This window comes from Xyrauchen texanus, chromosome 9 (genome assembly GCF_025860055.1).
Source record: "Xyrauchen texanus isolate HMW12.3.18 chromosome 9, RBS_HiC_50CHRs, whole genome shotgun sequence".
Taxonomy (NCBI): Eukaryota; Metazoa; Chordata; class Actinopteri; order Cypriniformes; family Catostomidae; genus Xyrauchen; species Xyrauchen texanus.
Genome location: NC_068284.1, coordinates 2,997,752 through 3,024,571, shown reverse-complemented (window position 1 = coordinate 3,024,571; position 26,820 = coordinate 2,997,752). Strand labels below are relative to the sequence as shown.

General features: G+C 40.0%; 2 protein-coding genes across 2 annotated transcripts in view; one reads left to right on the top strand and one right to left on the bottom strand.

The window, feature by feature from the left end:
• The window catches only part of LOC127648802 (gastrula zinc finger protein XlCGF57.1-like), a 39,219-nt gene extending 17,385 nt beyond the window's left edge, over positions 1-21,834 (top strand). Inside the window, exon 2 of the mRNA XM_052133565.1 lies at positions 16,595-21,834. Within this exon, the coding sequence (XP_051989525.1) occupies positions 16,595-18,231 (1,637 nt within the window). The 3' untranslated portion in view covers positions 18,232-21,834. The remainder of the gene's footprint in view (positions 1-16,594) is intronic.
• The window catches only part of LOC127648801 (uncharacterized), a 309,374-nt gene that overhangs the window by 213,489 nt on the left and 69,065 nt on the right, over positions 1-26,820 (bottom strand). The gene's annotated exons all lie outside the window — the stretch shown is intronic.

The following is a 26,820-nucleotide window of genomic DNA, read 5'->3' as shown; positions in this document are numbered from 1 at the left end:
TATAGTTAACCTAAAAACTTTGCAGGGATTGCTCTGTAAATTAAATTGAGAATATAACTAATGCATATATGCTATTTTAAATACTGTAGTATATGCCAGAGACGTGACGTGTTAGTCTGTGAAAATACCGTGTCAGGCAGGCTACACAAATATTGATTGTTAGCTTCTTGTCTTTTTTACATGTCTTACACTGTACATTTAGATTAAAATATTTTATGTTGTAGGCTACAAGAAAATAGCCTTTATTAATTAATTATTAGTAGGCCTAGTTGTAGTGTCTCAGAAAATCTTGCTCATTGTCACATAGCTCTTGTATACACTGAAGCGGCAGTGATAAACCCAGACCAGCTGAACGTCAAATAACTTTTGTCTGGTTAATACTTTTAAAGAAAAATTTCCTTGGCCATAAATCCATAATGTCAAATCAAATGAAAGAAACAAGGTGAATATGAATAACACACATTTATTAAAACATAGAAGAACAACAAATAAAACAAGAAAACGGGTACAACACTCAGACCGAAACTTCGGCATTAACATTTCACTTATAATTAGCAGCACAATTAACTTCAGCACAGGCTACAAAATAAATTATGTTATTGAAATATTGTAAAGTGGTCATATGAACTACACAAATGAACGTTTAAAAAATAATATGCAAAATCGAATAGCTCACAGAACGGATGGCTGAAAAATGCGTAAAGAAGTCTAATATCTTTCACCATAGACCATGTTTAAATTTCGATGTTTCTGGCCAGAAATACCAACATATTCACTTAATCTGGTTTTAATAAGCTACGGATTGGAGTAACTACACTACCCACTGTGCTGAAGACCCGCTCTGATGGAGTACTGGTAGCACATATGCACAGATATTTCCGTGCTAATCTTGCCATGAACGGAAACCTTTTGTCGTTCGTTTTCCACCAAGTCAGCGGGTCCTCTTCCCCATCAATGGCCATTTCCTGCAGGTACATGGTCCTTTCTGCCTCGACCTTTTGCTCATCAGTGAGCGTGGCTGTGGCTGCTCTCTTCGCAAGAAGGCTGCCCAAAGACGACTTTTTTTCTTAGGCGTAATATATTAAAAAGCCCGGATGAGTAGGCTACTAATTAGTTGGGCTAGTAAAATAACGAAATTATAGTTTTTCAGTAGAAAAAAATATCTATGTAAAGAGATATATTAAAATAAAAAGTGCTTAAAAGTGCACAACTCTTCTTAAGTGGAAGAAATATTTTTCCCCTTACGTGCAACCTATTGGAAAGCGCGGATGAGTCAGTTGGGATAGTAAAATAACGAAATTATAGTTTTTAAGTGGAAAGTAGTATTTATGTAAAGAGATTAAAATAAAAAGTGCACAACTCTTCTTAAGTGAAAGCTAAAAAAAAAAATGCTTCACGTGTCGTGCAACCTACTGATAAAGCGCCGACGAGTCATTAGTTGGGTTAGTAAAATAACGAAATTATAATTTGTCATATAATTTTTGAAAATTATATGAAATGATATAACGCCCCGCCCCACCCCACCGACGATATCATCGTCCATCGCGATTGTTTTACTGTCAACATCGTCAACTGCCAATTTAGGGGACATCGCCCAACCCTAGTGTGACCCTCTCCTCGCTGACAGGACGTGTTCTCCTTGATGGATTTTGCAAAAAGTCTCATGCCGTCTCGATGAATGTGGAGACAGTCATATAGATGCGCATGAATGATGAGCTGATGATTTGCTCTATGTACATTTGGCATGAGTGCACACACAGCAGTTATCTCTGCATTAATGGAGCTGATGATGTTTTGTGGAACATCTCTGTGATGCAGAAGTGTAGAGATAATGACTCTAACACTGGGGTAGATCCCTCTAGCTGATTTCACCACGTTGATTTGGCGATGTCAACTCTCCTGGTGCTGAGGTCGTTTGTCCCAGTGTGCAGTATAATGTGTGAGGGTGCGCCCAATTCCCCTTCTCTCAGCAGTTTCAAAGCAGAGTGAGAGGTAGGACACCAGAGTTTCCTCACAGTTCTCCCTGGAAACAGTCGTCTCTGGTCGAGGTGGTTGCCGTTGGAGTCACACAAGATGATGATTTTGTGTTGTCTCTTCTCTTCTCTGTTGGTGCTGATAGATGTTATGGTCTGTAGATAGACAGAGATGTCTGGTGCTGATGTCTTTTCTCTTAGAGTTTTGAGGAACCTCTGGATTCTCTCTAAGGATCATCTCTTTCATCATCATCTTATCTTTGTTTGTTAAAACTTCTCAACTGCCTTAGACAGGCCCAAGCTGTGATCAACTGTTTTAACTGCCATGGAATGTTAGCTTGGCTAGCAGTTAGCTTGATGTTTAGGTTATATGTAATATTTTATGTGATCTTTAAGTTTCTTAGAGGTCTTACCTTAAAAATCTTCTGCCTCTTTTGATATTAGTTTAGTTTCCAATAATTTTAGTATCGTTTGAGTCATAATAACCTACATTTTCTGGCAAAAATTAAAGTTACAGCAGAAGCTGATATTTTTTGCTGCCAACTGCCATTGGAATTCTCTCTCTCCCTCTCTTTCTCTCCATTTTTTAATTACTAATGAAGGCTTGGACGCATCATTTGTTTTGAACCAGCAATGGCAGATTCTGATTCGTCACGTAAGAAAGTAGTTCCATGCACAAATGTGTTTATTCTAACGAAATATTCCGCCTCAATCCATGTTTGTTGGCGTTTAGATTTTCAAAACCATTTTCACTGTGGTGAAAAAACTTGCTGTACACAGAGCGAGGCACGCACCTTCCGGGGCAGTCTAGCAGCTAATATATATAGGCCTATGTATTTGTATAGTCTAGCACTATTATATATTACAAAAAAAGATCGTATTATGTAGGACTATCTGCGTTCGCTTGGCGCTCCATTTGATCCATATTATTCTATTTTATTCAATACATTTTTAGGGTGATGACGCCATAAAATATGACGACAGACATTAGAAGCTTCATTCTAAAACCTCAATAGAAGTTTCGAATGTAAATATGACATGACATTTGGTACAGTCTAGTATGAGCGGTCAGAATGACCGCTATGGCCATTCTAGTAGTTATAGAATTCCGGTAGTTCTAGTGTTAAATGAAAGTACAAGTCTATTGCTTGATTAGTGTCCTTTGGAAGATCAAAGCGTGTCTCAGCCATGACAGTATTACAAATGTCATAGACAGTAATGTCTTTGTATTGAAGGCCAAGTTTAAAATATATCTCTATAAATTCATGCGCATCCATGCTCTCAGTATCTTTGAGTAAATGAATGATGGCAATGACGCAATCGGAAAAGAGCTATGCACGCGAAAGGTTTCTCGTGCGCACGCGAAAGTCTCTTAGATTTTTTTTTTTGCACAGGTCACTTCAGGGGCTCCGTACCTGTGTACTCTAAACTGCCGGTATTTATTTTTTTAAACACTCACATTGGCTTCAATTTCTCCAGAAGTGACGATTTCATCTTTTTAAATGCCCTTGGGTGGAAATGCTGCTTTTTTTCTCACATTGTTTTTTGGCATAAATTAAATTTGCAACTTTGATGGAAACATAGCTAATGATATATTACTGGCCTGCAACCATTTTTACTATACTGTGAATTGTATGTAGGGCTGGGACGACGCGTCGACGTAATCGATGACGTCGACGCAAAAAATACGTCGACGCAAAATATGCGCGTCGATTCGTCAGACCAAAACAAAGATGGTGGCGCCGGAGAGTAGAAGCAAAACGAGTGGCTCCTCAGACTACCAGAAGTGCAAGGCGCACGCACTCGCTCATCTAAAGTGTGGGAATTCTTTAATTTAAAAGGAAAAAATTATGTGATATGTCGTCTTTGCAAAATGGAGATGGCTTTCCATTCTAGCACCACAGCAATGCACCAGCACTAGGGCTGGGATGACGTCGACGCAAAAAATACGTAGACGCAAAATATGCGCGTCGAATTGTCAGACCCAAAACAAAGATGGCGGCGCCGGCGCCAACACGAGTGGCTCCTCAGACTATCAGAAGTGCAAGGCGGCATGCACTCGTTCCTCTAAAGTATGGGAATTATTTAATTTAAAAGGAAAAAATTCCGTGATATGTCATCTTTGCAAAATGGAGATGGCCTTACATTCTAGCGCCACCCGGTTGCAGCTGCAGATGACAGAGCACCATAAGTTTTTTTTCAACTCCCCACTTTGCACTCGATGTTGGAGTAGGCTATAATACGTTGTCGAAACCTAAAGTTTTCGCTTATAGCTATTAATAATGCGCTTATAGCTATGAATGTCGTGAAAAATACATAGAGGACACTGACAACGCGCTGACAAACAGGACCAAGCAGGTAACATCTAATGAAGTCTCAACTTTCAAATTTGGTCATTCAAAGAAAATTAAACCATAAATAGGCCTACTATTTTGTGGCTCTTTAATGTGTCGTGACAGATTGCCTCAGTTAAAGCTGCTCGTGAACCGATCATCTTTTCCTTGGTTAATTTATAGCATCAAATAGGCTAAACATGAATGTAGCCTACGTCAGAAGGACTGTTGTTTTAACCGCGGAAAGATGTCAGTACAGTAGCCTACAATCCATTGTTCAAATTCAAATCCACCGACGCTAATCTTCTCTCTCCTGACTACTTTGTCGGACAAAAATGTCGTATTATGATTGATTGATCAAATCGCCTGTCAATCAAACTCCCGGCAAATGTTTTTTTTTTTTTTACATTTTATACACCCCCACCCCCGATGAAACCGGTATTACCGGTGTTGTCACAAGTCGATTAATCGAATCGAAATCGAATCGGACTGAAAAAAATGAATCGTTAAATTAATCGATGCATCGAAAAAAGAATCGCTAGATTAATCGTTTAAAAAATAATCGTTTATCCCAGCCCTAATTGTATGATATGCAAAATTGCAAACACATATTTTGTCTTCTATTCTTGAAGACATTCATGTTGTAAAATTCGTTTTAAATATTCGTTTTTAAGATGACTATTTAAGAAATTACTTCAGATATTTTAACCAGCTAACCTTAACCAGAGAATATTAGACTGTTGAGCAAAGAAAAGAGAAACAATAACACAAATGAATTGCTTTGTTACAGCACTATGATCAAAGAAATTGAATCGCTGCGCTCTACAGTGCGTAGATCCACAAAAAGATATTTGACAGTCTCAACAGCATGATGATCCACACTTCTTATATTTTGTTAATATCTCACAGTACAGGAGAACACAGACATTTCGGCCTCACAGCCTTCTTCAGTGTGTAATTTTGTTATTTTATTTTAATGAAGTCTGATAGTTTCCCTGGTGTGGGCATTGACGTCTAATTACAGGTAACTGGAACACTCAGCAAACATAATTATCTCCTTAATTACTTAAAAAGCATATTAATTAGACTGGACATCTTAGTGCATGAATGAATTGATCATATATGTTAAGAAACTAGTGCCTTTCATAGGTCCATATCACCACCTAGAATCACAGAGTTCATCAGATAGGACTGGGTACATATTAATACAATCATATAAGATGCAAACATACAATTCACTCACCGATCTCACCTGTTACCTGTAAGCATCCCTAAATAGTCACTCACCAATACTCAGTAGAATAGAAATCATTAATGTTAGGGATGTCCCGATACCGCAGCTTTGGCTATTTGCCGATACCAATATGATATTTTGTTTTATTCTTGAACTCCAGTATATAGTCCACAAGAAAAGTTGATTATGAAAGACTGCCACCCTTTATTCAAACAATACAAAAACATACAGACACAAAAAGAGGTACTGCAGTACTTAAAGCTACCAACAGGTTTAAAGTTAAAACAATTTAAACAGCAGCATTCAGTATTGTAAATAAACAAATAAATACAAAACTATCCCGTTTCTCTGTAACAAAGCTCTTGAACATGTTTTATGTTTACTCACATAAGCATGAGGGGCAGATTCTTCTTTAGGAAGATTAGTTTTTCAGGGGTCTCTGACGTCAGCCTGCTCCTTCTTTCATCAATAACATTTCAGGCTGTGCTAAAGAGCCTCTCACTCTCTACACTTGTGCAGGGAGCACAGATAAACTTAACTGCCGTGGCTGCCAGGGAGGTTGGTATACTTTCCAGTAAAGCAATTGATTATCCGACCGTGGAATATTTGCCTCACTTAGGTAGGTATACACTTGAATTTGTGCACTTGTGGTTATATTAGGAACAGTTAATACTTGGCTCTCTTCCAGGATTTCTTCAAAGATGCTGCCAAAGCTGCTGGTACTTGTGCCTAAAGCCTCCATTTTGGAGTTTTGTCTGCTGGCTCGGAGGCTGTAGTTTCAGATGTAGTCTTCAACACTTCCTCCATCTTTCCTACCTCTGCCATTTAATGCTTCTTTTCCAAGTCTCAAAATGTCTGCATTTGTGAAGTACCTGGTATGATAAAATATATCAGATATTAATAGTCTAGTATTTCCATAATATCAAGTTATTTGTCCGCTCGGAAGAATAATACTTGACGTGATTTGTGAAAATAATGAATTGGTAGTGCAAATTCCATACAGAGGTCTGTGGGATTTGTTACTCTCTCTCTCTCTCATGCACGCACACACAGGTGAATCAGATAGCGCTAAATAAAGTTAACAGAAATTCCTTTACCTGTCTTTGTAACGTGGATCCAGCAGAGTAGCAACCGAGTATAATGGCTCAGATTCCACGTCGTTAAAACGTCTGTTGACTGCATCAAGGAGGGTAATTTTCATTGTCTTAATCCCCTGATCAGCCTCGTTCTCGCGACTGAGAACACATTTCAGGACACACCCAATGGGGATGACGTCAGCTACAGATGCGGAGGAGGCACTCACCTCCCTTGTAATCTCCTCAAAAGGATCAAGAACCGTGGAAGCCTTCTCCAACAGACGCCACTGCTTTGCTGTCAGTGTGGCTGGCAGGTCGTATTCAGCTGTATATGCAGATAGTGTCACTGAGGCTTTCAATCATGTACTGGGTGCTGTTCCAACTAGTTTGGTTGTCCTGCTGCAGACGCTTAGGCTGCATATTTAGCTCTACTTGGATGTCTTCTAACCGTGAATAGTAGAGATGCACCGATCGACCGGCCATGGACCGGAATTAGCCGATTTTCCGCATGCTCGGCCCGGATCGGTGACCGGCCGGTCAGCCTCACGTCTTTCCGATCCCAAGCCAGTCCGTTTTGTTGCCAGCGGCGCAGGCAATAACGTCACAGCTGCACGTAAACATGTCATTGGCATGGAAGATCTTCACTGTGAGTGAAGAATACATAAAGTTCGCAATTTGTAATAATTGTAAGGCCAAAGTAAACCGTGGGAGAACCACCACAATAACTTTCGGATCAACAAACCTAATTGGACATTTAAAACACCATCACCCAGCTGAAAATGCCCATTTTAAAAAAGAAGCTAAAAAGGGAAAGCGGCTAAAGCTAGCCAGAGCTCAGAGCCAGTCACAAGTCAGCAGCCTCTCCTATCATTCCTTGGAATGAGCAGCGAAAAGACCAAAGCAATTACGAGGAAAATTATGGAATTCATGGCCCTGGATGACCAGCTGTTCTCCATAGTTGAGGCAGATGGTTCAGAAATCTGATAAATTTCCTCGATACAGAGTAGCTGATACTTTTCCGACATCGCGTTGCCCGAGTTGTTTAATCTCATGTCATGTCACACACGCAGCCTGTTAGCTGTCAACATTTGGGTACACAAATCCGGGAGAGGGGAAGTGGGGTGCTGGATGGCAGAGGCAGGCTAAATACATACAAATTGTGCCATTGTGATTTAATGTGCTGAGTAACGTAATTTTTCCCACCATGTCCGATATTAAAATCAGTGCAACACACTTTGCAAAAGGCGTGGGCATTGTCGATATGGCTTCGGGATCTGGCAACTGGACCACCTTGGAATAATATATTGATGTGATTATTCATATAACGTGGTTTGGGCCATACAAATTACGGGAGTTTTTTTGGGAGAAATAACAAAATGGGAGACTCCCGGGAAAAACGGGAGTGTTGACAGGTATGGTTTTCAGATCTTTGGAATGGTTTTGTTAGACGAGTAATAAAGAGGAAAAAGGTCCATTTATAAAAATAGTGGAAAATGACATCTCTTATATAAAGCAACTCATTTGCAGTTAATTGTTATTTCTACCTCTCTCCAGTCACAGAGCACTTTATTTTGAGAGTTGTTTAAGTGAGAGAAGATCCTGTAACTTAGTGCAGTTTGGGGGAAATTGTAATGTTTAATAATTTATTTTATTATGAAAATACAATTTTGTATTGAAGTAAGGTAGATTTTGTTTGTATATGCGGCCAATAATAGTTCTTAGAAAGAAAATCAGAATCTGAAAAAATCGGTATCGGCTGGCCACACTTGTAAAGAAATCGAAAATCGGAATCGGCCAAGAAAATTGCAATCGTGCATCTCTAGTGAATAGGCAAGGGGTGTGTGTTTAAAGTGGCCTACAATTTTTCTCACATTGGCCAATGCGTCACTTACACTGCGCTGCAACAACAGTCCCTCGTGTACAATTAGCTGCAGTGTGCACGCACGAAGCATCAAACTCGTCACACCAAGTTGATCCATGGCCACCTTCATGTTTTTTTGATTATCCCATAAAACTACATGGACTTTATTTATTTTCCATTCACGCAGCATCTCCTCAATGGCTGACGTAATAGAATCCCCTGTGTGCGAGCCACGAAACTCTCGGGCATGCAACACAGCTTTTTACAAGTTAAAATCAGAGTCTATCCATTGCGCGGTCAGACTCAACAAGGACATTGGACTCACGTCTGAGCTCCAGATGTCTGTTGTGAAACTAACACAACAGACAACAGACACTACATTCTCCAAGAGTTTGGAGAGGAAATCACAAACTTCGTTTTGCATATGAGGGATTACCTTTTCAGTTATATAATGGCGACTGGGCAAAGTGTATTGAGGCTCGTGATGCTCAATTAAGCGTTGAAATCCGATATTTTTTTACCACCAAAAGGGGTTGGTCGTCCAGGACAATAAACTGAACTAGCTTCTCTGTTATCAGTTTCGCCTTTTTATTGATTCCTTTCAATGTCTGCTGTTGGGGCATTTTGCTCATCTATTTTTTAAGGATGTAAATTTTAACTCTTCATATTTTACCTTTTAAGATTTATTCAAACATACATAAAACAACTTACCAAAACTTAGTAGCAGTGATTTGTCAAACTACAACATTGTTTAAATTTCATGGTAACAATGAAACCGTTTGAAAGCTGGTACATTTGATCAAAAACAAAAAGTTTTGTTTAATTGTGTTTCTACATACAGTAAATAGCGATACCAAACTAAAAATGTCACATCAATTCTTATTACAATTTTTGTTTAATAATAATATTTGACATCACAAAAAAGGACAAATATCCACTTTAATATACACCAATGTTTTTAACAATGGTGTGTATGGTGTATGGGAAATTATTATCATCTTAGAAATTACAGGTTTAGTTTCAATATTTACTTCTAATTTAGCTGAGATTAAAATACTTGCATATCCTTGATAAATCATACCAAATCTGCTTCAGACGTCCAAACAGTCAGTTGAAATTTAAATGATATTTGCACTTCAGGACAGTGACATGTACAGTATATGTTGCACATTGGTAATCAACACGATGTAAGCATGACCTTTATCCGTAATTCTGAATCATGGTAAAACTGCAACGTTGCAACAATGTAAAATTGTCAACTTTTTGGCCACGTTATTGCAACGTTCTGTGTTTTAAATGTTTGCTTAATACATCTGAGATATTACATATTCCATATCTTAATCGTAATAATTCCTCAAACTAATTCTGTTCTTCAAATGCATAAGCATATTTGATTAGAATATCTGGATTGAGTTCCTGGATAATTGCATGTTCCTGTGTTGTGAAAAGGTCAGATGTATCAGTACTCAAAACCATGATCAGCAATGCAGTGATTGGCTGGCAACAACAATGTAATGACGTCTTAAACTTCAGTAAAAATATGAATGTGATATACAGTTGAAGTCAGAAGTGTATATACTGTACACTTAGGTGGAAGTCATTTAAAAAAAATGTTTAACCACTTCACAGATTTCATATTAGCAAACTATAGTTTTGGCAAGTCATTTAGGACAGATACTTTGTGCATGACATGAGTAATTGTTTACAGACAGATTATTTCACTTTTAATTGACTATATCACAATTCCACTGAGTCATAAGTTTTTCATGCACTAAGTTAACAGTGCCTTTTAGCCGCTTGGAAAATTCCAGAAAATGACATCAAGCCTTTAGACAATTAGCCAATTAACTTCTGATATGCTAATTGGAGGCAAATGGAGGTGTACCTGTGGCTCTATTTTAAGGCCTACCTTCAAACTCGGTGCCTCTTTGATTTGGAAAATCAAAAGAAATCAGCCAAGACCTTGGAAAAAAATTGTGGACCTCCACAAGTCTTGTTCATCCTTGGGAGCAATTTCCAAAAGACTGAATGTACCAGGTTCACCTGTACAAACAATAGTATGCAATTATAAACACCATGGGACCATCATAATGCTCAGGATCCTAGAAAAGAATGCAGTTTTGTGTGAAAAGTGAAAATCAATACCAGAACAACAGCAAAGGGCCTTTTGAAGATGCTAGATGAAACGGGTAGACAAGTATCTATATCCACATTAAAACGAGTCCTGTATTGACATAACTTGAAAGGCTGCTCAGCAAGGAAGAAGCCATTGCTCCAAAACCACCATAAAAAAGCCAGACTACAGTTTGCAAGTGCACATGGGGACAAACATGGGGATCTTACTTTTTGGAGAAATGCCCTCTGGTCTGATGAAACAAAAATGAAACTGTTTGGCCATAATGACCATTGTTATGTTTGGAGGAAAAAGGGTGAGGCTTGCAAGCCTAAGAACACCATCCCAACCATGAAGCATGGGGGTGGTAGCATCATGTTATGGGGGTGCTTTGCTTCACAAAATAGATGGCATCATGAGGAAGGAAAATTATGTGGATATATTGAAGCAACATCTCAAGACATCAGCCAGTAAGTTAAAGCTTGGTCGCAAATGGGTCTTCCAAGTGGACAATGACACCAAGCATACCTTCAAAGTTTTGGCAAAATGGATTAAGGACAACAAAGTCAAGGTATTGGAGTGGCCATCACAAAGCCCTCAATCCGCAGAAATGAAAAAGAGCGTGTGAGCAAGGAGGCCTACAAATCTGACTCAGTTACTCCAGTTCTGTCCAGAGGAATGGGCCAAAGTTTCAGCATCTTATTGTGAGAAGCTTGTGGAAGGCTACCTAAAACATTTGACCCAAGATAAACAATTTAAAGGCAATGCTACCAAATACTAACAAAGTTTATGTAAACTTCTGACCCACTGGGAATGTGATAAAAGAAATAAAAGCTGAAAGAAATCATTCTCTCTAATATTATTCTGGCGTTTTACATCCTTAAAATAAATTATTGATCATAACTGACCTAAGACGTAATGTTTTCTATGATTAAATGTCAGGAATTGTGAAAAACTGAGTTTAAATATATTTGGCTAAGGTGTATGTATTTCTTACACTTTACCTATTTGGTCTCATACTACTCAAGATGCTCTATATCCCATTATACAAATTTATAATAAAGCTCATTTAATTTCCATCTGAATCCACATCTCTGAGTTTAAAAGCAGGAATCAATCCAAAAAATAGGGCTGCCCCCTAATACTCAGCCAAACGTTAGTCGATAAGAAGAGTCTTAGTCGACCAAGTTTTGATTGGTCGATTGGTTGCAGAAAAAAAAACCTCCATAGGAAACCGACGAACATCGGTATTACCTCTGGTTGGACCCTAGGTGGTACCATGGGGTAATTTTCATTAAGCAGGGTTAGGGTTAAGCCTACACTATAAAACAAGATGTCTTGATTTAAAACTTTGAACTTTTTTTTATTTATTTGAACTAAAAATTCAAGTGCAATTCAGATGTGTGTTGTTCTTTTTGAAAGATGGCTTTACAAAAGTTGTGAAGGGCAACATCTCTTTTGAAACAAACCTACTTTATCTGTACATTCTCTACCGGTCGGGTATTTCGTTGTCTGGGAAAATACATCACGTGTGTGAATACATTTTTGTTCCCTCCTTCATTTTATATATATATATATATATATATATATAACTCAACTGCTTTTTACCATCACCGACTCATCAATGAAGAGCACTTTTTGCCTGTCCTGTCTGGTCCAGTGAAGTTGGGTTTGTGCCCATAGGCGACGTTGTTGCCGGCGATGTCTGGTGAGGACCTGCCTTACAACAGGCCTAGAAGCCCTCAGTCCAGCCTCTCTCAGCCTATTGCGGACAGTCTGAGCACTGAGTAACTCGGGCAGTTTTTGTTGCCATCCTGTCCCGCAGGTGTGATATTCGGATGTACCGATCCTGTGCAGGTGTTGTTACACGTGGTCTGCCACTGTGAGGATGATCAGCTGCCGTTGCTGTCTCCCTGTAGTATTGTCTTGGGTGTCTCACAGTATGGACATTGCAATTTATTGCCATGACCACATCTGCAGGCCACATGCAGCATGCCATGAACAGTGACCCTGTGCATCTTTCTTTTGGTGTTTTTCCAGAGTCAGTAGAAAGGTCTCTTTAGTGTCCTAAGTTTTTATAACTGTGACCTTAATTGCCTACCATCTGTAAGCTGTTTGTGTCTTAAGGACCATTCCACAGGTGCATGTTCATTAATTGTTTATGGTTATTTGATCAAGCATGGAAAATATAGTTTAAACCCTTATTTGGATTTTTACAAATCTATATTTAAAATACAGTGTCCTGAAAAAGGGACATTTCTTTTTTTGTTGAGTTATATATTGTATATGGCTATTGCAACGCGCGCGCGTGTGTGTGCTGTGTGTGTGTGTGTGTGTGTGTGTGTGTGTGTGTGTGTGTGTGTGTGTGTGTGTGTGTGTGTGTGTGTGTGTATATATATATATATATATATATATATATATATATACTATATATACAGTGGGTACGGAAAGTATTCAGACCCCTTTAAATTTTTCACTCTTTGTTATATTGCAGCCATTTGCTAAAATCATTTAAGTTCATTTTTTTCCTCATTATTGTACACACAGCACCCCATATTGACAGAAAAACACAGAATTGTTGACATTTTTGCACATTTATTAAAAAGAAAAACTGAAATATCACATGGTCCTAAGTATTCAGACCCTTTGTTCAGTATTTAGTAGAAGCACCCTTTTGATCTAATACAGCCATGAGTCTTTTTGGGAAAGATGCAACAAGTTTTTCACATCTGGATTTGGGTATCCTCTGCCATTCCTCCTTGCAGATCCTCTCCAGTTCTGTCAGGTTGGATGGTAAGCGTTGGTGGACAGCCATTTTCAGGTCTCTCCAGAGATGCTCAATTGGGTTTAAGTCAGGGCTCTGGCTGGGCCATTCAAGAACAGTCACGGAGTTGTTGTGAAGCCACTCCTTCATTATTTTAGCGGTGTGCTTAGGGTCATTGTCTTGTTGGAAGGTGAACCTTCGGCCCAGTCTGAGGTCCAGCGCACTCTGGAGAAGGTTTTCGTCCAGGATATCCCTGTACTTGGCCGCATTCATCTTTCCCTCGATTGCAACCAGTCGTCCTGTCCCTGCAGCTGAAAAACACCCCCACAGCATGATGCTGCCACCACCATGCTTCACTGTTGAGACTGTATTGAACAGGTGATGAGCAGTGCCTGGTTTTCTCCACACATTTCGCTTAGAATTAAGGCCAGAAAGTTCTATCTTGGTCTCATCAGACCAGAGAATCTTATTTATCACCATCTTGGAGTCCTTCAGGTGTTTTTTAGCAAACTCCATGCAGGCTTTCATGTGTCTTGCACTGAGGAGAGGCTTCCATCGGGCCACTCTGCCATAAAGCCCCGACTGGTGGATGGCTGCAGTGATGGTTGACTTACTACAACTTTCTCCCATCTCCCGACTGCATCTCTGGAGCTCAGGCACAGTGATCTTTGGGTTCTTCTTTACCTCTCTCACCAAGGCTCTTCTCCCCCGATAGCTCAGTTTGGCCGGACGGCCAGCTCTAGGAAATGTTCTGGTCGTCCCAAACGTCTTCCATTTAAGGATTATGGAGGCCACTGTGCTCTTATGAACCTTAAGGGCAGCAGACATTTTTTTGTAACCTTGGCCAGATCTGTGCCTTGCCACAATTCTGTCTCTGAGCTCTTCAGGCAGTTCCTTTGACCTCATGATTCTCATTTGCTCTGACATGCACTGTGAGCTGTAAGGTCTTATATAGACAGGTGTGTGGCTTTCCTAATCAAGTCCAATCAGTATAATCAAACACAGCTGGACTCAATTGAAGGTGTAGAACCATCTCAAGGATGATCAGGAGAAATGGACGGCACCTGAGTTAAATATATGAGTGTCACAGCAAAGGGTCTGAATACTTAGGACCATGTGATATTTCAGTTTTTCTTTTTTAATAAATGTGCAAAAATGTCAACAATTCTGTGTTTTTCTGTCAATATGGGGTGCTGTGTGTACAATAATGAGGAAAAAAAATGAACTTAAATCATTTTAGCAAATGGCTGCAATATAACAAAGAGTGAAAAATTTAAGGGGGTCTGAATACTTTCCGTACCCACTGTACATCACAATATCCAATTACATCAGCAACCCCTGGGCTGAGGGATCGGTGAATATTCTTGCTTTAGTGATTTTGCATTGAAAATTAAATACATTTATTTAAAAAATGAAAAACTTAAATCAAATACATTGTCCTTCCATTCATCTAAACATGCCAGTGGAAAATTACTCACACAAATGAAGACATAAAAACAATTATAAATGTCAAAATAATAATGATGATAATTATCACTGAAATATAAATCATGGTTGGAGGTGAATGTAGTTTTTATTATTTTATTTTTTAATCACAGATGTATAGGCGAAGAGTTTCGTTCACAATAATCTGAACTCAAAGCACCTCCTGAGCTGTGATATCTGAGCTCATTTACAGCACTCATAGACGATATTATTCCTGCAAAACAAAAAAATTCAGAAGACTGAAACAGAGAAAGAGTTTACATTACATCACCGATTACATTTGCATGTTCCACGAGACTGTATGCCTCCATACAAACAGTGTGTCATACATGCGCATAGATGGCTTTTCCGTCATCTGTTCTTAACAATATAATAAAGTGTGTTTCTTCAAGTGCGTGTCTGTGTGTCTACAGGCAAATGATTTGTAATATTAATTTAAAAATAATAGCCTAATAATAATTTATTACATTAATAGGAAAACGAGCCAAATATCGTCCCATTCATGGAGGCATAAATGCATTCCACATGTTTGTTAGACCTCAAGAATGAATTTAATACAAACTTGTTTGTTTATAGGTAAACTCCAGCAGGTAAGCTACCTTTAAAGCAGTGTTTCCCAACCTTTTTCTGCCATGGCACACTATTTACAAATAAAAATACCAAGGCATACCACTATCCCACATAACCATCATCAATATTTTTCCTTTTCAAGAACTTGTCCATGTTTTCTGTCCATCTTAGTAGCGTGTATACTTGTAATGTTTGAAATTGAAAGTCACGTAGGTATGCTGTATAATGAGGTCACCGGTGGCAAGGGCGCTAATTGGGTAATGAAAAACAAAATTGCTTATTTTCTCATTTGAAGATTTGTTCTTGCAATGTCACAAGAAATTACAGGGATGCAAACTCATGAGGGGCGAAAAAGTTGAGACAATCACTGGTCCACAAACATTTTTCTGGGGATTTTTTTTTTTTTTTAAGAATTAGCTAAAAGGACAAGTTCCAGCTAATTAAGTATAGCAAATTACCTGCAAAATTGTGCAGAATTAGCTGCAAAACAAAGAGTATTTTGTTGAGGCTTGCTTCTGTTTCACAAATTTGTTCAATTTTATTAACTGATTAGTTCAGTGACCCCTTCTGAAAATGTCACTAGGTCATTAAAAGAACAAAGCATATCTATAGTCTTCCTTCAGTCTGAACATTATTTTTCATCCAAAAAGACAACAATAATAGTCTAATAATAGTGAGTTTTAATAATGTCCATACCTTCTCCTTTATTAATCTTGCATGAATCTACTGACTTCAGTGTAAGAATTATAAACACAAAGCAGATCTATGGAATCATTTTCCTACAATATTTAAACTGCTGAGCATGACTTTTATCAGAAAACACCACAATAATAGACAAATAATAATCATTTTGAAATTCAATAATGTTCTTTCGTCATTGTAAAGCGCATTTCACATGAGTTTAGTCGAGGATTCAATGCTCCGTCCTATCAGTCACTTTTACACATTAATCATTGCTCTTCACAATCACAAAAGTGACCGATTATGGTTTAAAAATGGCAAATTTCTCCAAAAGGTGAGGAGTTTGCATCCCTGTAAATTATTTGATTGACATGGTGGACAGAAGTAATCTTCAGCATATCAGAGATCATATAAAAATAGATACTTTGCCTCTTCTATTGCATAAAATTGGATTTCAATTATATTTCTTGTTTAACATTTGTCACTATTTCTTGTTCATTTTAGACCTGGTGGAGGTGAAAGAGGAAAGTCAAGAACTGAATGACGGGGATCAGAAATACCACCAGTATCATAAATCTGAAAATGTCATAACTGGTGAAGAATCTTTTATTTGCTCACAGACTGAAAATTATTTCTCACGAAAAAGAACTCGTGGAACAACAGCCAAAAAATATTTTACATGCCCTCAATGTGGAAAGAGTTTTGCAATAAAACAAGGTCTAAAGAAGCACCTGAGAATTCACACTGGAGAGAAGCCTTTCACATGCCCTCAGTGTGGAAAGTGTTTCACAGAGAAAGGAAATCTTGATTGTCACATGAGAATTCACACCGGAGAGAAGCCATTCAAATGCCTTCGGTGTGGAAAGAGTTTTGCACGAAAAGGAGTTCTTGAGAAGCACATGATAATACACACTGGAGAGAAGCCTTTTACATGCACACAGTGTGGAAAGAGTTTCTCAGCAGAAGGAAATCTTAAGAGGCACCAAAGTGTTCACACTGGAGAGAAGCCTTTTACATGCCCTCAATGTGGAAAAAATTTTGCAGAAAAAAGAAATCTTCTTTATCACATAAGAATTCACACTGGAGAGAAGCCTTTCACATGCACCCAGTGTGGAAAGAATTTCACACAACAAGAAAACCTTAAGAAGCACCTACGAATTCACACTGGAGAGAAGCCTTTCAAATGCCTTCAGTGTGGAAGGAGTTTTGCACTAAAAGCAGTTCTTGAGAGGCACCTGAGAATACACACTAAAGAGAAGCCTTTCACATGCACCCAGTGTGGAAAGAGTTTCACACAAGAAGGAAACCTTAAGAAACACCACAGAATTCACACTGGAGAGAAGCCTTTCAAATGCCTTCAATGTGGAAAGAATTTCACACAAAAAGGAAGCCTCAAACTTCACATAAGAATTCACACTGGAGAGAAGCCTTTTACCTGCCTTCAGTGTGGAAAGAGTTTTGCAATAAAAAGAGTTCTTGAGAGGCACGCGAGAATACACAATAAAAAGAAGCCATTCACATGTCTTCAGTGTGGAAAGAGTTTTGCACTAAACAGAGTTCTTGAGCGGCACATGAGAATACACAATAAAAAGACTTTTACATGCACTCAGTGTGGAAAAAGTTTCACACACCAAGGAAACCTTAAGAAGCATGAAAGAATTCACACCGGAGAGAAGCCTTTTAAATGCCTTCAGTGTGGAAAGAGTTTCACACAAAAAGGAAGCCTAAAAAATCACATAAGAATTCACACTGGAGAGAAGCCATTCAGATGCACTCAATGTGGAAAGAATTTCACAGAGAAAGGACATCTTCAGTGTCACATAAGAATTCACACTGGAGAGAAGCCATTCACATGCCCTCAGTGTGGCAAAAATTTTGCATTGGAATCATATCTAAAGATACACCTAAATATTCATGCAAATGTGAAGCCTTACCTGTGTTCTTTTTGTGGAAAGAGTTTTTCACAGCTAAAATATTTTAAAGATCACAAAATAACACATACTGATATGAAAGCTCAGTATGTTCAGTGTGGTAAAGCCTTTAGCAGAGCTCATGAATTGAAAATGCACCAAATAATCCATACTGGAGAAAAACCTTACGAGTGTTCACATCATGAAACGTTTCAATGTCAGGACACCTGAAAACCCATGAGAGAGTGCATAATGGAGAGAAGCCATACCACTGCACTTCATGTGGGAAGAGTTTCACCCAATCAAGTAATCTACAGACTCATCTTAAGCTTTGTCCAAAGTTGTCATTGTGAGCCAAATTCATTTTCAGGGTCAACACTTTCAAGGAAATGTTGTGAAATTCAGATTAACATAAAAATGAAATTTCATGATCAGAAACAATGGGACTCATTCATTAACTGTGCATCAGTTGGAATGCTCCTGACAGCCCAGAAAAGGTGTGTCAGAAGGTTTTAGCATGTCGTATACTCGTTGCAGAGCAGCTCATCCACTACGATCAATTGAAACTTAGCCCTCAATCCAATTTTTTCGACAGCAGAAGTGGCCAGCCGGGCAGTCAGTACCCCCCAGAGAACCGGGTTGTAGACCAGCAGGGTGGGCTGCCCCTCCACACTTAGTCCAGAGATGCATGCATTTATCAGACCCAAAACCCATTGGTTCCCGCTTGACAGCTCTCTGACCGCTTGGGTGAATCTAGATAACCTTGGTGTGATCACACGCTCTCTGATGGCTACAACTAATTTGAATGCCCCATAAACTTTCTATGGTACTTTAGGCTCCTACCATCACTGATCGATTCTGAATAGAATGACCTTATGTGCATTGTCTTTTGGAACTTGTGCACAGTCTTAACCTTTCTTAATAGTGATGGGGCACAGATAAATGCTCCAACACAAGCAGCGTTCCAAGCTCTGCCTCAGTCTTTCGAGTATCTATTAGTACATTATTACAAAATCATTCCAATTAATTTTTTTTTTATTTTTTTGCTGTATTGTACTATGCTGTTTTGTGCGATGGTGGCATGGCATCTTTCTCTACACATTTGCAACTGTACAGGTGCAGTGGTGGTGAAAACGAATTCATGTGCACATGCACCAGTTTTTCCTGTGCATATAAGTGTTAGGGATGTGCATGGTAAAAAAGTTTTTTGATATACAGTTGAAGACAAAATTATTAGCCCCAATTAAATATTTAGTTATTTTTCAAATAATTCGCAAGTGCTGTTTAATGGAGCAAAGATTTTTTTTCAACATAGCGTTTCTAAACATAATAGTTTTAGGCAACGTAGTGTGTTTATAATGCAAATAGAAACAAAATTATAACCAAGAATAAAAAAAATCTACATGTCAAAATTATTAGCCCTCTGATGTTAATAGTCAATAGTGTATCCCTTTTGCTTGATAACAGCCTTTAGTCATTTGTTGTAGTTCTCAAGTTTTCATCATTTCTCCTGAGTTGCAGCTCATTCCTTCTCAGCAAATCTCTCAAGCTCCTCCAGATTTGTTAGTCTCCTGGCATGGACTCTAGTCTTCAGTGTGGCCCACAGATTTTCTATGGGATTCAAGTCTGGGCTTTTTGCAGGCCAGTCAAGGACATTCACTTTGCTCGTTTGGAGGTAGTTTCTTCACCAGAAGTGAGGTATGCTTTGGTTTGTTATCATGCTGGAAGTCGAAATGTTGACCCAAACCAAGTTTTGTTGCAGATTGCCGGAGGTTATCTTTCAAAATCTTCTCGTAGTCTTCCTTTTTCATGATTCCTTCGACCTTGATGAGATTCCCAGTTCCAGACGCACTGAAACATCCCCACAGTATTATACTCCCACCGCCATGTTTCACTATGGGAACGGTGTACTTTAGGTTGAGCGCATCTCCATTTTTTTCCAAACATAGGCAACATCTCTATGGCCAAAGAGCTCCAGTTTTGTCTCATCTGACCAAAGGGCACATTTCCAGTATGCATAATTTTGCTCTAGGTTGTCCTTGGCAAACTTCAGTCTAGCTTGGAGGTGTCTCTTCTTCAGAAGTGGAGTTTTTCTTGGTCTGCAACCTTGCAGTCCATTCATGTGTAGGGCTCTAGTGACTGTCGTCATTGATACATCAATCCCAGACTTGGCTAAATCATTCACTAGTGTCTTGGCAGTTGTTCTTGGGTCTTTAGAAACCTATCTCACCAGTTTTCTTTCCAAGGTTTTATATTACTTCACTAGTTGTTTTGCAAGATACTAATCCTCAGTTTGAAGTGCAACTTAAAGGCTTGAGGGATTAATTAGGTTAATTAATCAAGTTAGGTTAATTAGGCAAGTCATTGGATTAGTGGTTGGTTCCATAGCCAATCAAACCAATCGATCATTTCTTAAGGGGGCTAATAATATTGACCGTAGCAGTTTTTTAATTTATTTAAATAATTATTTTTATCCAGGCAAATTGAAATAAGACTTTCTCCAGAGGAAAAATATAATAAGACCTACTGTGTTAAAATCCCCTTGCTCTGTTAAACATCACTTGGGAAATATTTGAAAAAGAATTCAAATTTCATAGGGGGCTAATCATTTTGTCTTCAATTGTAAGAATAACTGTGATGGTTCATGAATTTGTCAGGACTCCGGTATAAAGAATTTTTATTGCAATGGATATGCATAAAACATTACTCAAAATAGCAGGGTATAAGGTGCACTATGAGTGAGCTATGAGCCTAAATGGCACAACACATTGATATTCAAATTATAAAATCACTCACATTAAAGTCAAATGAAAATAATCAAACTTTAACTGCCTGTAACAATTAAGTGTCAATCCTTGTTTTTCATCTGTCCAGGCAAATTCACATTTTTGTGAGGCAGTGAATGCTATTGCTGTTATGTGCATGAATTAACATTGTTGCAGTTTATTGGCCTCTTCTGGATGCTTTGATTTAATAGAAATCCATCGCCTGTATGCATGTACTGAATGGTGGCTCATACCTGACACAACAGACGTTGTTAGCCCTACTGAAAACAACGCATTTAATTAACCGCATTAACCTGTTTAATAATTGACCTGTGTTTAATGAAAATAGTGCTTCAATTTAAACTCTGCTCATAAGCATAATGAAATGTATATATGTTTATTTTGTTGTTATTACATGAGATATACGTTAAAAGTTACAGAGGATGGTGTGGAGAAGAGAAAAGCTCATGTTCTTTGTATATGTACATACATATGTGGATTGATAGTTTAGGGGCAGTGTGCTTTGCCCTCATGCAACAGGTTGCAGGTTCAAAACTTGCTTTTCATATCTTATTGTTTGTCTGTCTGTTTGGATACATGATAGAATAGTTGATTTTTAATGGTAATGTTAAATGGTCTGCACTTATATAGCGCCTTTTTAACCTAAACGGTTTTCAAACTGCTTTACACTGTGACTCATTCACACACTCACACACCAATGACATGAGAGCTGCCATGTACTGCCAGAACTTGGTGTGGAAGAGTGGTGGAACATGACCGTCTGTGGGGTTGCCTGCTCTGTGAAAGGACAGGTCTCTGCAGAAAAGGACAAATAAAAACCCTCCTGAAGTCTAGATAAAATTTTGCGGAATGAGAGTGAGTAAAAAACACATATTGTCGTATGTATGTTGTATGTTCAATAACGTTACTTTTCAAGTAATAATTTTTTTTTTATTTCAATTTATATTTGAACACTGCGTCATCAAACTTGGTATTGTGGCTTTATATATGGGCAGACACTTGCATGTGTCATTATATTATTAAATGTTTTCCCCAAATCAAGCTCAAATGGAGTTACAAGGTTTTTGACCAGAGAATGTCGAGATATGTGTTTTGTCCATCATTAGAACATGCAGCAGAAAGGAAAATGCTGTACTTATTCAAACAACCAGTTCTTTATTTACCCTTGCATTGTCTCCAAACAACAGCCCAGTACTACTGCTGTGTATTCTTCTACAGTTGAGTGAAGCAACTACCAACAGTTCTGGCTCAATATGGCTGCCTACTGGAGGGTGTACAAAACAGTAAAAGGGCTTAACTGAAAGCAAATAAGAATAATACTTGTTAAAACATTTTCTAACACAATACTCGCAGATATTGTTGTGTACACTTGTTAGATAGTTAATTACATGCATAGGACAGACACAATAATTTTTTTTAATGTGCATTAAAATTAAGCAATGCTGCAATAACAGTAACAACCACACAATGAACATTAATAATTTATCTACAACTACCTACAACAATTCATCTGTGTGTATGTTTCCTAATGTTTTTAATTCCATTTATCTATCCACAACTATTTATCAACAATCAAAAATGATCAACAATATATTATGCCTTATTAAATCTTCAGCGGAATCTAGCAGTGCAAAAGGGTTTAAACATACAGTGTGGAGCTGTGAGAGGACAGGAATAGAGGAGCAGAGAATCGGAGCGTGTGTGTACAGACAGAAGCTTAAAATATTGGAAGGATCTAGATTCCTGTTGACAGAAAATTAAATGTGGGAACTAATACACTCAGCTGTAAGCTGGACAGTGAATACTTTTTACACAATTAGGCTAATATAGTTGTTAAACTCGTAATGCGCTTTAAAAATTGGAACATTGATAAAGCCCAATGCTTAGAAGGTCCCCCATTGATTGAAACATGGTCAGAACAGTGATAAAAGAATAAATGATTTACAGCAAGCCAAATAATACCATTTTTTGCACTATAATGATCCCTTGATGAGTAATGAAACGTAACAATGACTGTGGAAAAGGATGGGTGATACCACTTGTTTTCTTTTCGATCCGATACCAAGTACATTTAGGCCAATATTGCCGATATCGATACCAATACCGATATCTCTATTCAAATTATTTTTTATTAATTCTTTGGATAAAATTTGTAACTTTAATATTTACATAAAAGTTTTTATATATTTATGGGCCCAAAAATAAAACTATTAGGCTGATTTGTTCACCCTTTAAAAATGAGTTAGTAAAAGCCATACATAAAACCTCAAAATTATCCATAGATATTATTATATGGTTTCTATAACTAAAACCAAGTTACCATATGGATACTACAGTAATGCTGTTGTAAAACCATGGTTACTACAGTAGTGATTACTACAATCATGGTTAATAAAAAATTACTATAATCCATGGTAAGTTTTCATAAGGATATCATTTATTAACGAGGATTAAAGATCATATCAATGTTTTATTAACTCTGAATTTAAATAAACCTGTAAAGTTGTCACACAAGTCCATTATAATAAATGTCATGTCTAGGCTTGTCATTACTTGGTGTGAATAAATCCAGATGCTGTTTTTCTGTCATTACCTCGGGAGAGCACTGCTCCCTCTTTGAACTAGCGCTATGACTGAAAGGGTGAGCGAAACGGGGCTATTAAATGTAATAATGATGTATGCACGAATAACGTACAAGTGTACGTTATTTTAGTCAATGTTTGACTGAATCAGATAATGATAACTCAAACTGAATGATGTCTCAGTATGAATGCATCAATGAATGCTTACCAACCGAATGATTAAAGCTGACTTACCTGATCCTTATCTTTACAGTGTCCGCCCCCGGAAAACTCGGAACAGCGCTGTAAAATGTACATGTTACCAACAAAATATTGCATCCGTAATAAGCACTACCAAAGAGAATGAATTGGGAAGTTAATTTTTACATTTTCGGCTCCCGCGCGGAGCCTTCGTTAGTATAGTGCAGAGCCATATAGAGAGAGAGTTGCGACAACTCCATTGACTCCAACGGAACGATTTATTTTACAGCAATGGCGGCTCGTGGAGCCTCTATATAGTTCCCGAAAGTAGCAGCAAACACACGCGCCGTAGAGATGCAGCAAAACAAGCCGTTTGCGACGCACTTTTAAAAGGTGAGACGTTTAAAGAATAATATTATCTTATTCTGTATATTATCAGTACATCTAAATAAAAATAACTTTATAGTTGAGTATTACTCATTAAATTAGGAGATATGGGATGTTATCGAATAACTAACAGATTAGGCAAGGATTGGAGCTGGATAAAGTTAGTAATGAACACCCTATTAATTGTAAAATCTGTTCTCTTGATTCAGTTTCATCCATCGTTTTTGGAATTAGAGAAACGGAGTCTAAACATATGTTTTGCAGGGTGAGGTAAGTTGCATATTAGTTCAATATAACGTTTGACCACGTGTGACAGCGGTGGGTGGAAGTGGTAAAAATGAGGATATCAAGTTTGTTCCCTATTAATAAAATTCCTTAAAGTGCACCCTATTGATATAAATTTAGTGTGAATTGAGTTTGCAAAACATATGGGTGGAGTGTTTTTAGGCATTGTGATTCAATTGACTATTAACAGTTCTCTTACGAGAGGTTCTCTCGTATTGCGTAAGCTAGCTTACGCTACAGGAAAGATTCATCTTTTCTGAGATATTGAAGCCAAAAAATTATCCTTAATATTGTATCCATTGTCAACGCAGTGCAGCAGCTGCATACCTAGAGCGGGCTAGCTAGCGAGCTCATTGGTTGCTCTGCGGCAACTGCTGCAGCCTATAGACGAACTTGAGTGAACTCGCGTCCAATGACTGGCGGCCGCGCCGTCACTGTATCAAAGCCCGCCAGAATGGGCGTGGCTAGAGTGCATATAAGCGTAAGTTCGTAGGCTGGAACCCTGATTTTCATCTATTCAGCGAAGCTCTTCGCATCTCTGAACTGCAGAAGCCGCGTCACCGTTCGAGGGGCATCTAGCAAGCGTGGACAGCGCTCGAAGAAGCCGGCCGTCTTCGCCACCTTCAGCCATCCTGCGAGCTACGCCATCCGGCGACGTATCCTTTTTAGAGCAAGCTAGTTCCTCAGCGAACTTCACAAAAGAGCAACGAGCGTCTTTTAAAGATGCCTCGCACCACCTGCGCCTCATGCCGCGCCCCTCTCAGCGCCGGAGACCGCCACCTCATCTGCGCTCTCTGCCTGGGATTGGAACATGCAGAGCTCGCCCTCGCTGACGGCGGATGCGACCTCTGCGAGGAGCTTCCGATGTCGACCCTGCGGGCTCGACTGGAAGCACTCAAAACCGAAGCCGCCGCGCGCTTTCGTTCGCCAGCGCAGAAAGAAGCGCCGCTCCCAAAGGCTGCCGGAACCGGTGTTAGAAGCGACTACCTCGCCGGAGCCTCTCCCTCGAGCCTCGCTTTCACCCTCCCCGCCCCCCCAGGACGCGCAGTTGCCGCCGAGCGGCCGCACTGTTACCATCTCGGATGACGAGGCGGAGGATAAGGGCTGCTGTTCCATCATGGCTTCGGACAGCGAGGAGTGGTCCGGCTCTCAAGCCTCCTCCTCGGCCCAGGAATCCAGCAGGACCCGCACCGGAGTTGAGGAAGAATTAACGCGCCTCCTCACACAGGCCGTCGACCGCCTCGGGCTCGAGTGGTCACCGCCTTCTGAGCAGGCTCCCAACAGACTCGACGGCTGCTTTCTTCAGAGCCGTCGCCGCGTGGCGCCCGCGGTCCGGGCCGCTCCCTTCCTGCCGGAACTCCACGCCGAGCTCTCTAAATCGTGGAACGCGCCTCTCTCGGCCAGGATCCGATCCCATGTCTCCACCTCTCTCGCTTCGGTGGACGGCGCCACCGAGAGGGGGTACTCTTCCATCCCCCCGGTCGAGGATTCGGTAGCAGCACACCTTTGCCCGCCCTCCGCGAGATGGCGGTCTAAGCCAGTGCTCCCGTCTAAGGCCTGAAGAACTACTTCCGCCTGTGTTGGCCACGCCTATGCCGCCGCCGGCCAAGCCGCATCTGCTCTGCATTCCATGGCCGTTTTACAGATCCTCCAAGCGGACCTCCTTCGAGAGTGGGATGAGAAAGGCAGGCACCCAGAGGCTGTCTCAGATCTAAGGAGCGTGACGGATCTCTCCCTTCGCGCCACCAAAGCTGCAGCTCAAGCCCTAGGGAAGTGCATGGCCGCGCTGACTGTGACCGAGAGACACCTATGGCTAACGCTAGCCAACATGGAAGACGCTGAACGCTCCACGTTCCTCAACGCGCCGCTCTCTCCGTCCGGTCTCTTCGGTTCCGCGGTGAGTGGCATTGTTGACCGTTTCTCGGAAGTCCGGAAAGCCACCCAAGCCATGAATCTCTTCCTGCCTCGTCGTGCTAGCTCCTCTGCAGGCCGCCCACGTGATCAGCCTCCTGCACGAGCCTCTTCACAGCGCCCAGCTCAGCAAAACCAGACTTCTCAGCGTCGACAGGGCGGCCGCTAGAACGTGCTCAGACAGCCGCCGCAGACCGCCGCCCCCCCGCGGGCCTCGGCCTAAGATTGCGCTGAAACCTGAGCAACCGAAGTCCTCCTAGCTTTGTTGAGGAAACGCCGGACCACCGTCAAAGCTTCGCCCCCCTGTCAGTCCCCTTCTCTCAGGCTACTGCAGTGGTGGATTCAGCAGCCAACAAGCCGGTGATACTGCCCGCTTGCCTGCACTCAAATGCCGTTTTCACGGCAACCCATAGAAATCTTGTAAAAAGCAAACATGCCTTATGTGTAGAAAATGTGCCCACAATCCAGTGTTCACCCCTACACACAAGCATTACACTTCCCGTGTCCCTATCAGAGCCCACTCACATAAAGCAGGCATAGCCAGCTTGAGTGTTAGAGTCAATAAACGCGCCCACAAATCCGTGTGCGCGCCCCTTCTCTGCCCGCTCTGTCACACGGCCAGCAAACACCTCTCTGTATGTAAGTCCCATGTCCGTGACTATGCTTGCGCATCACTTCACAGATGTGAC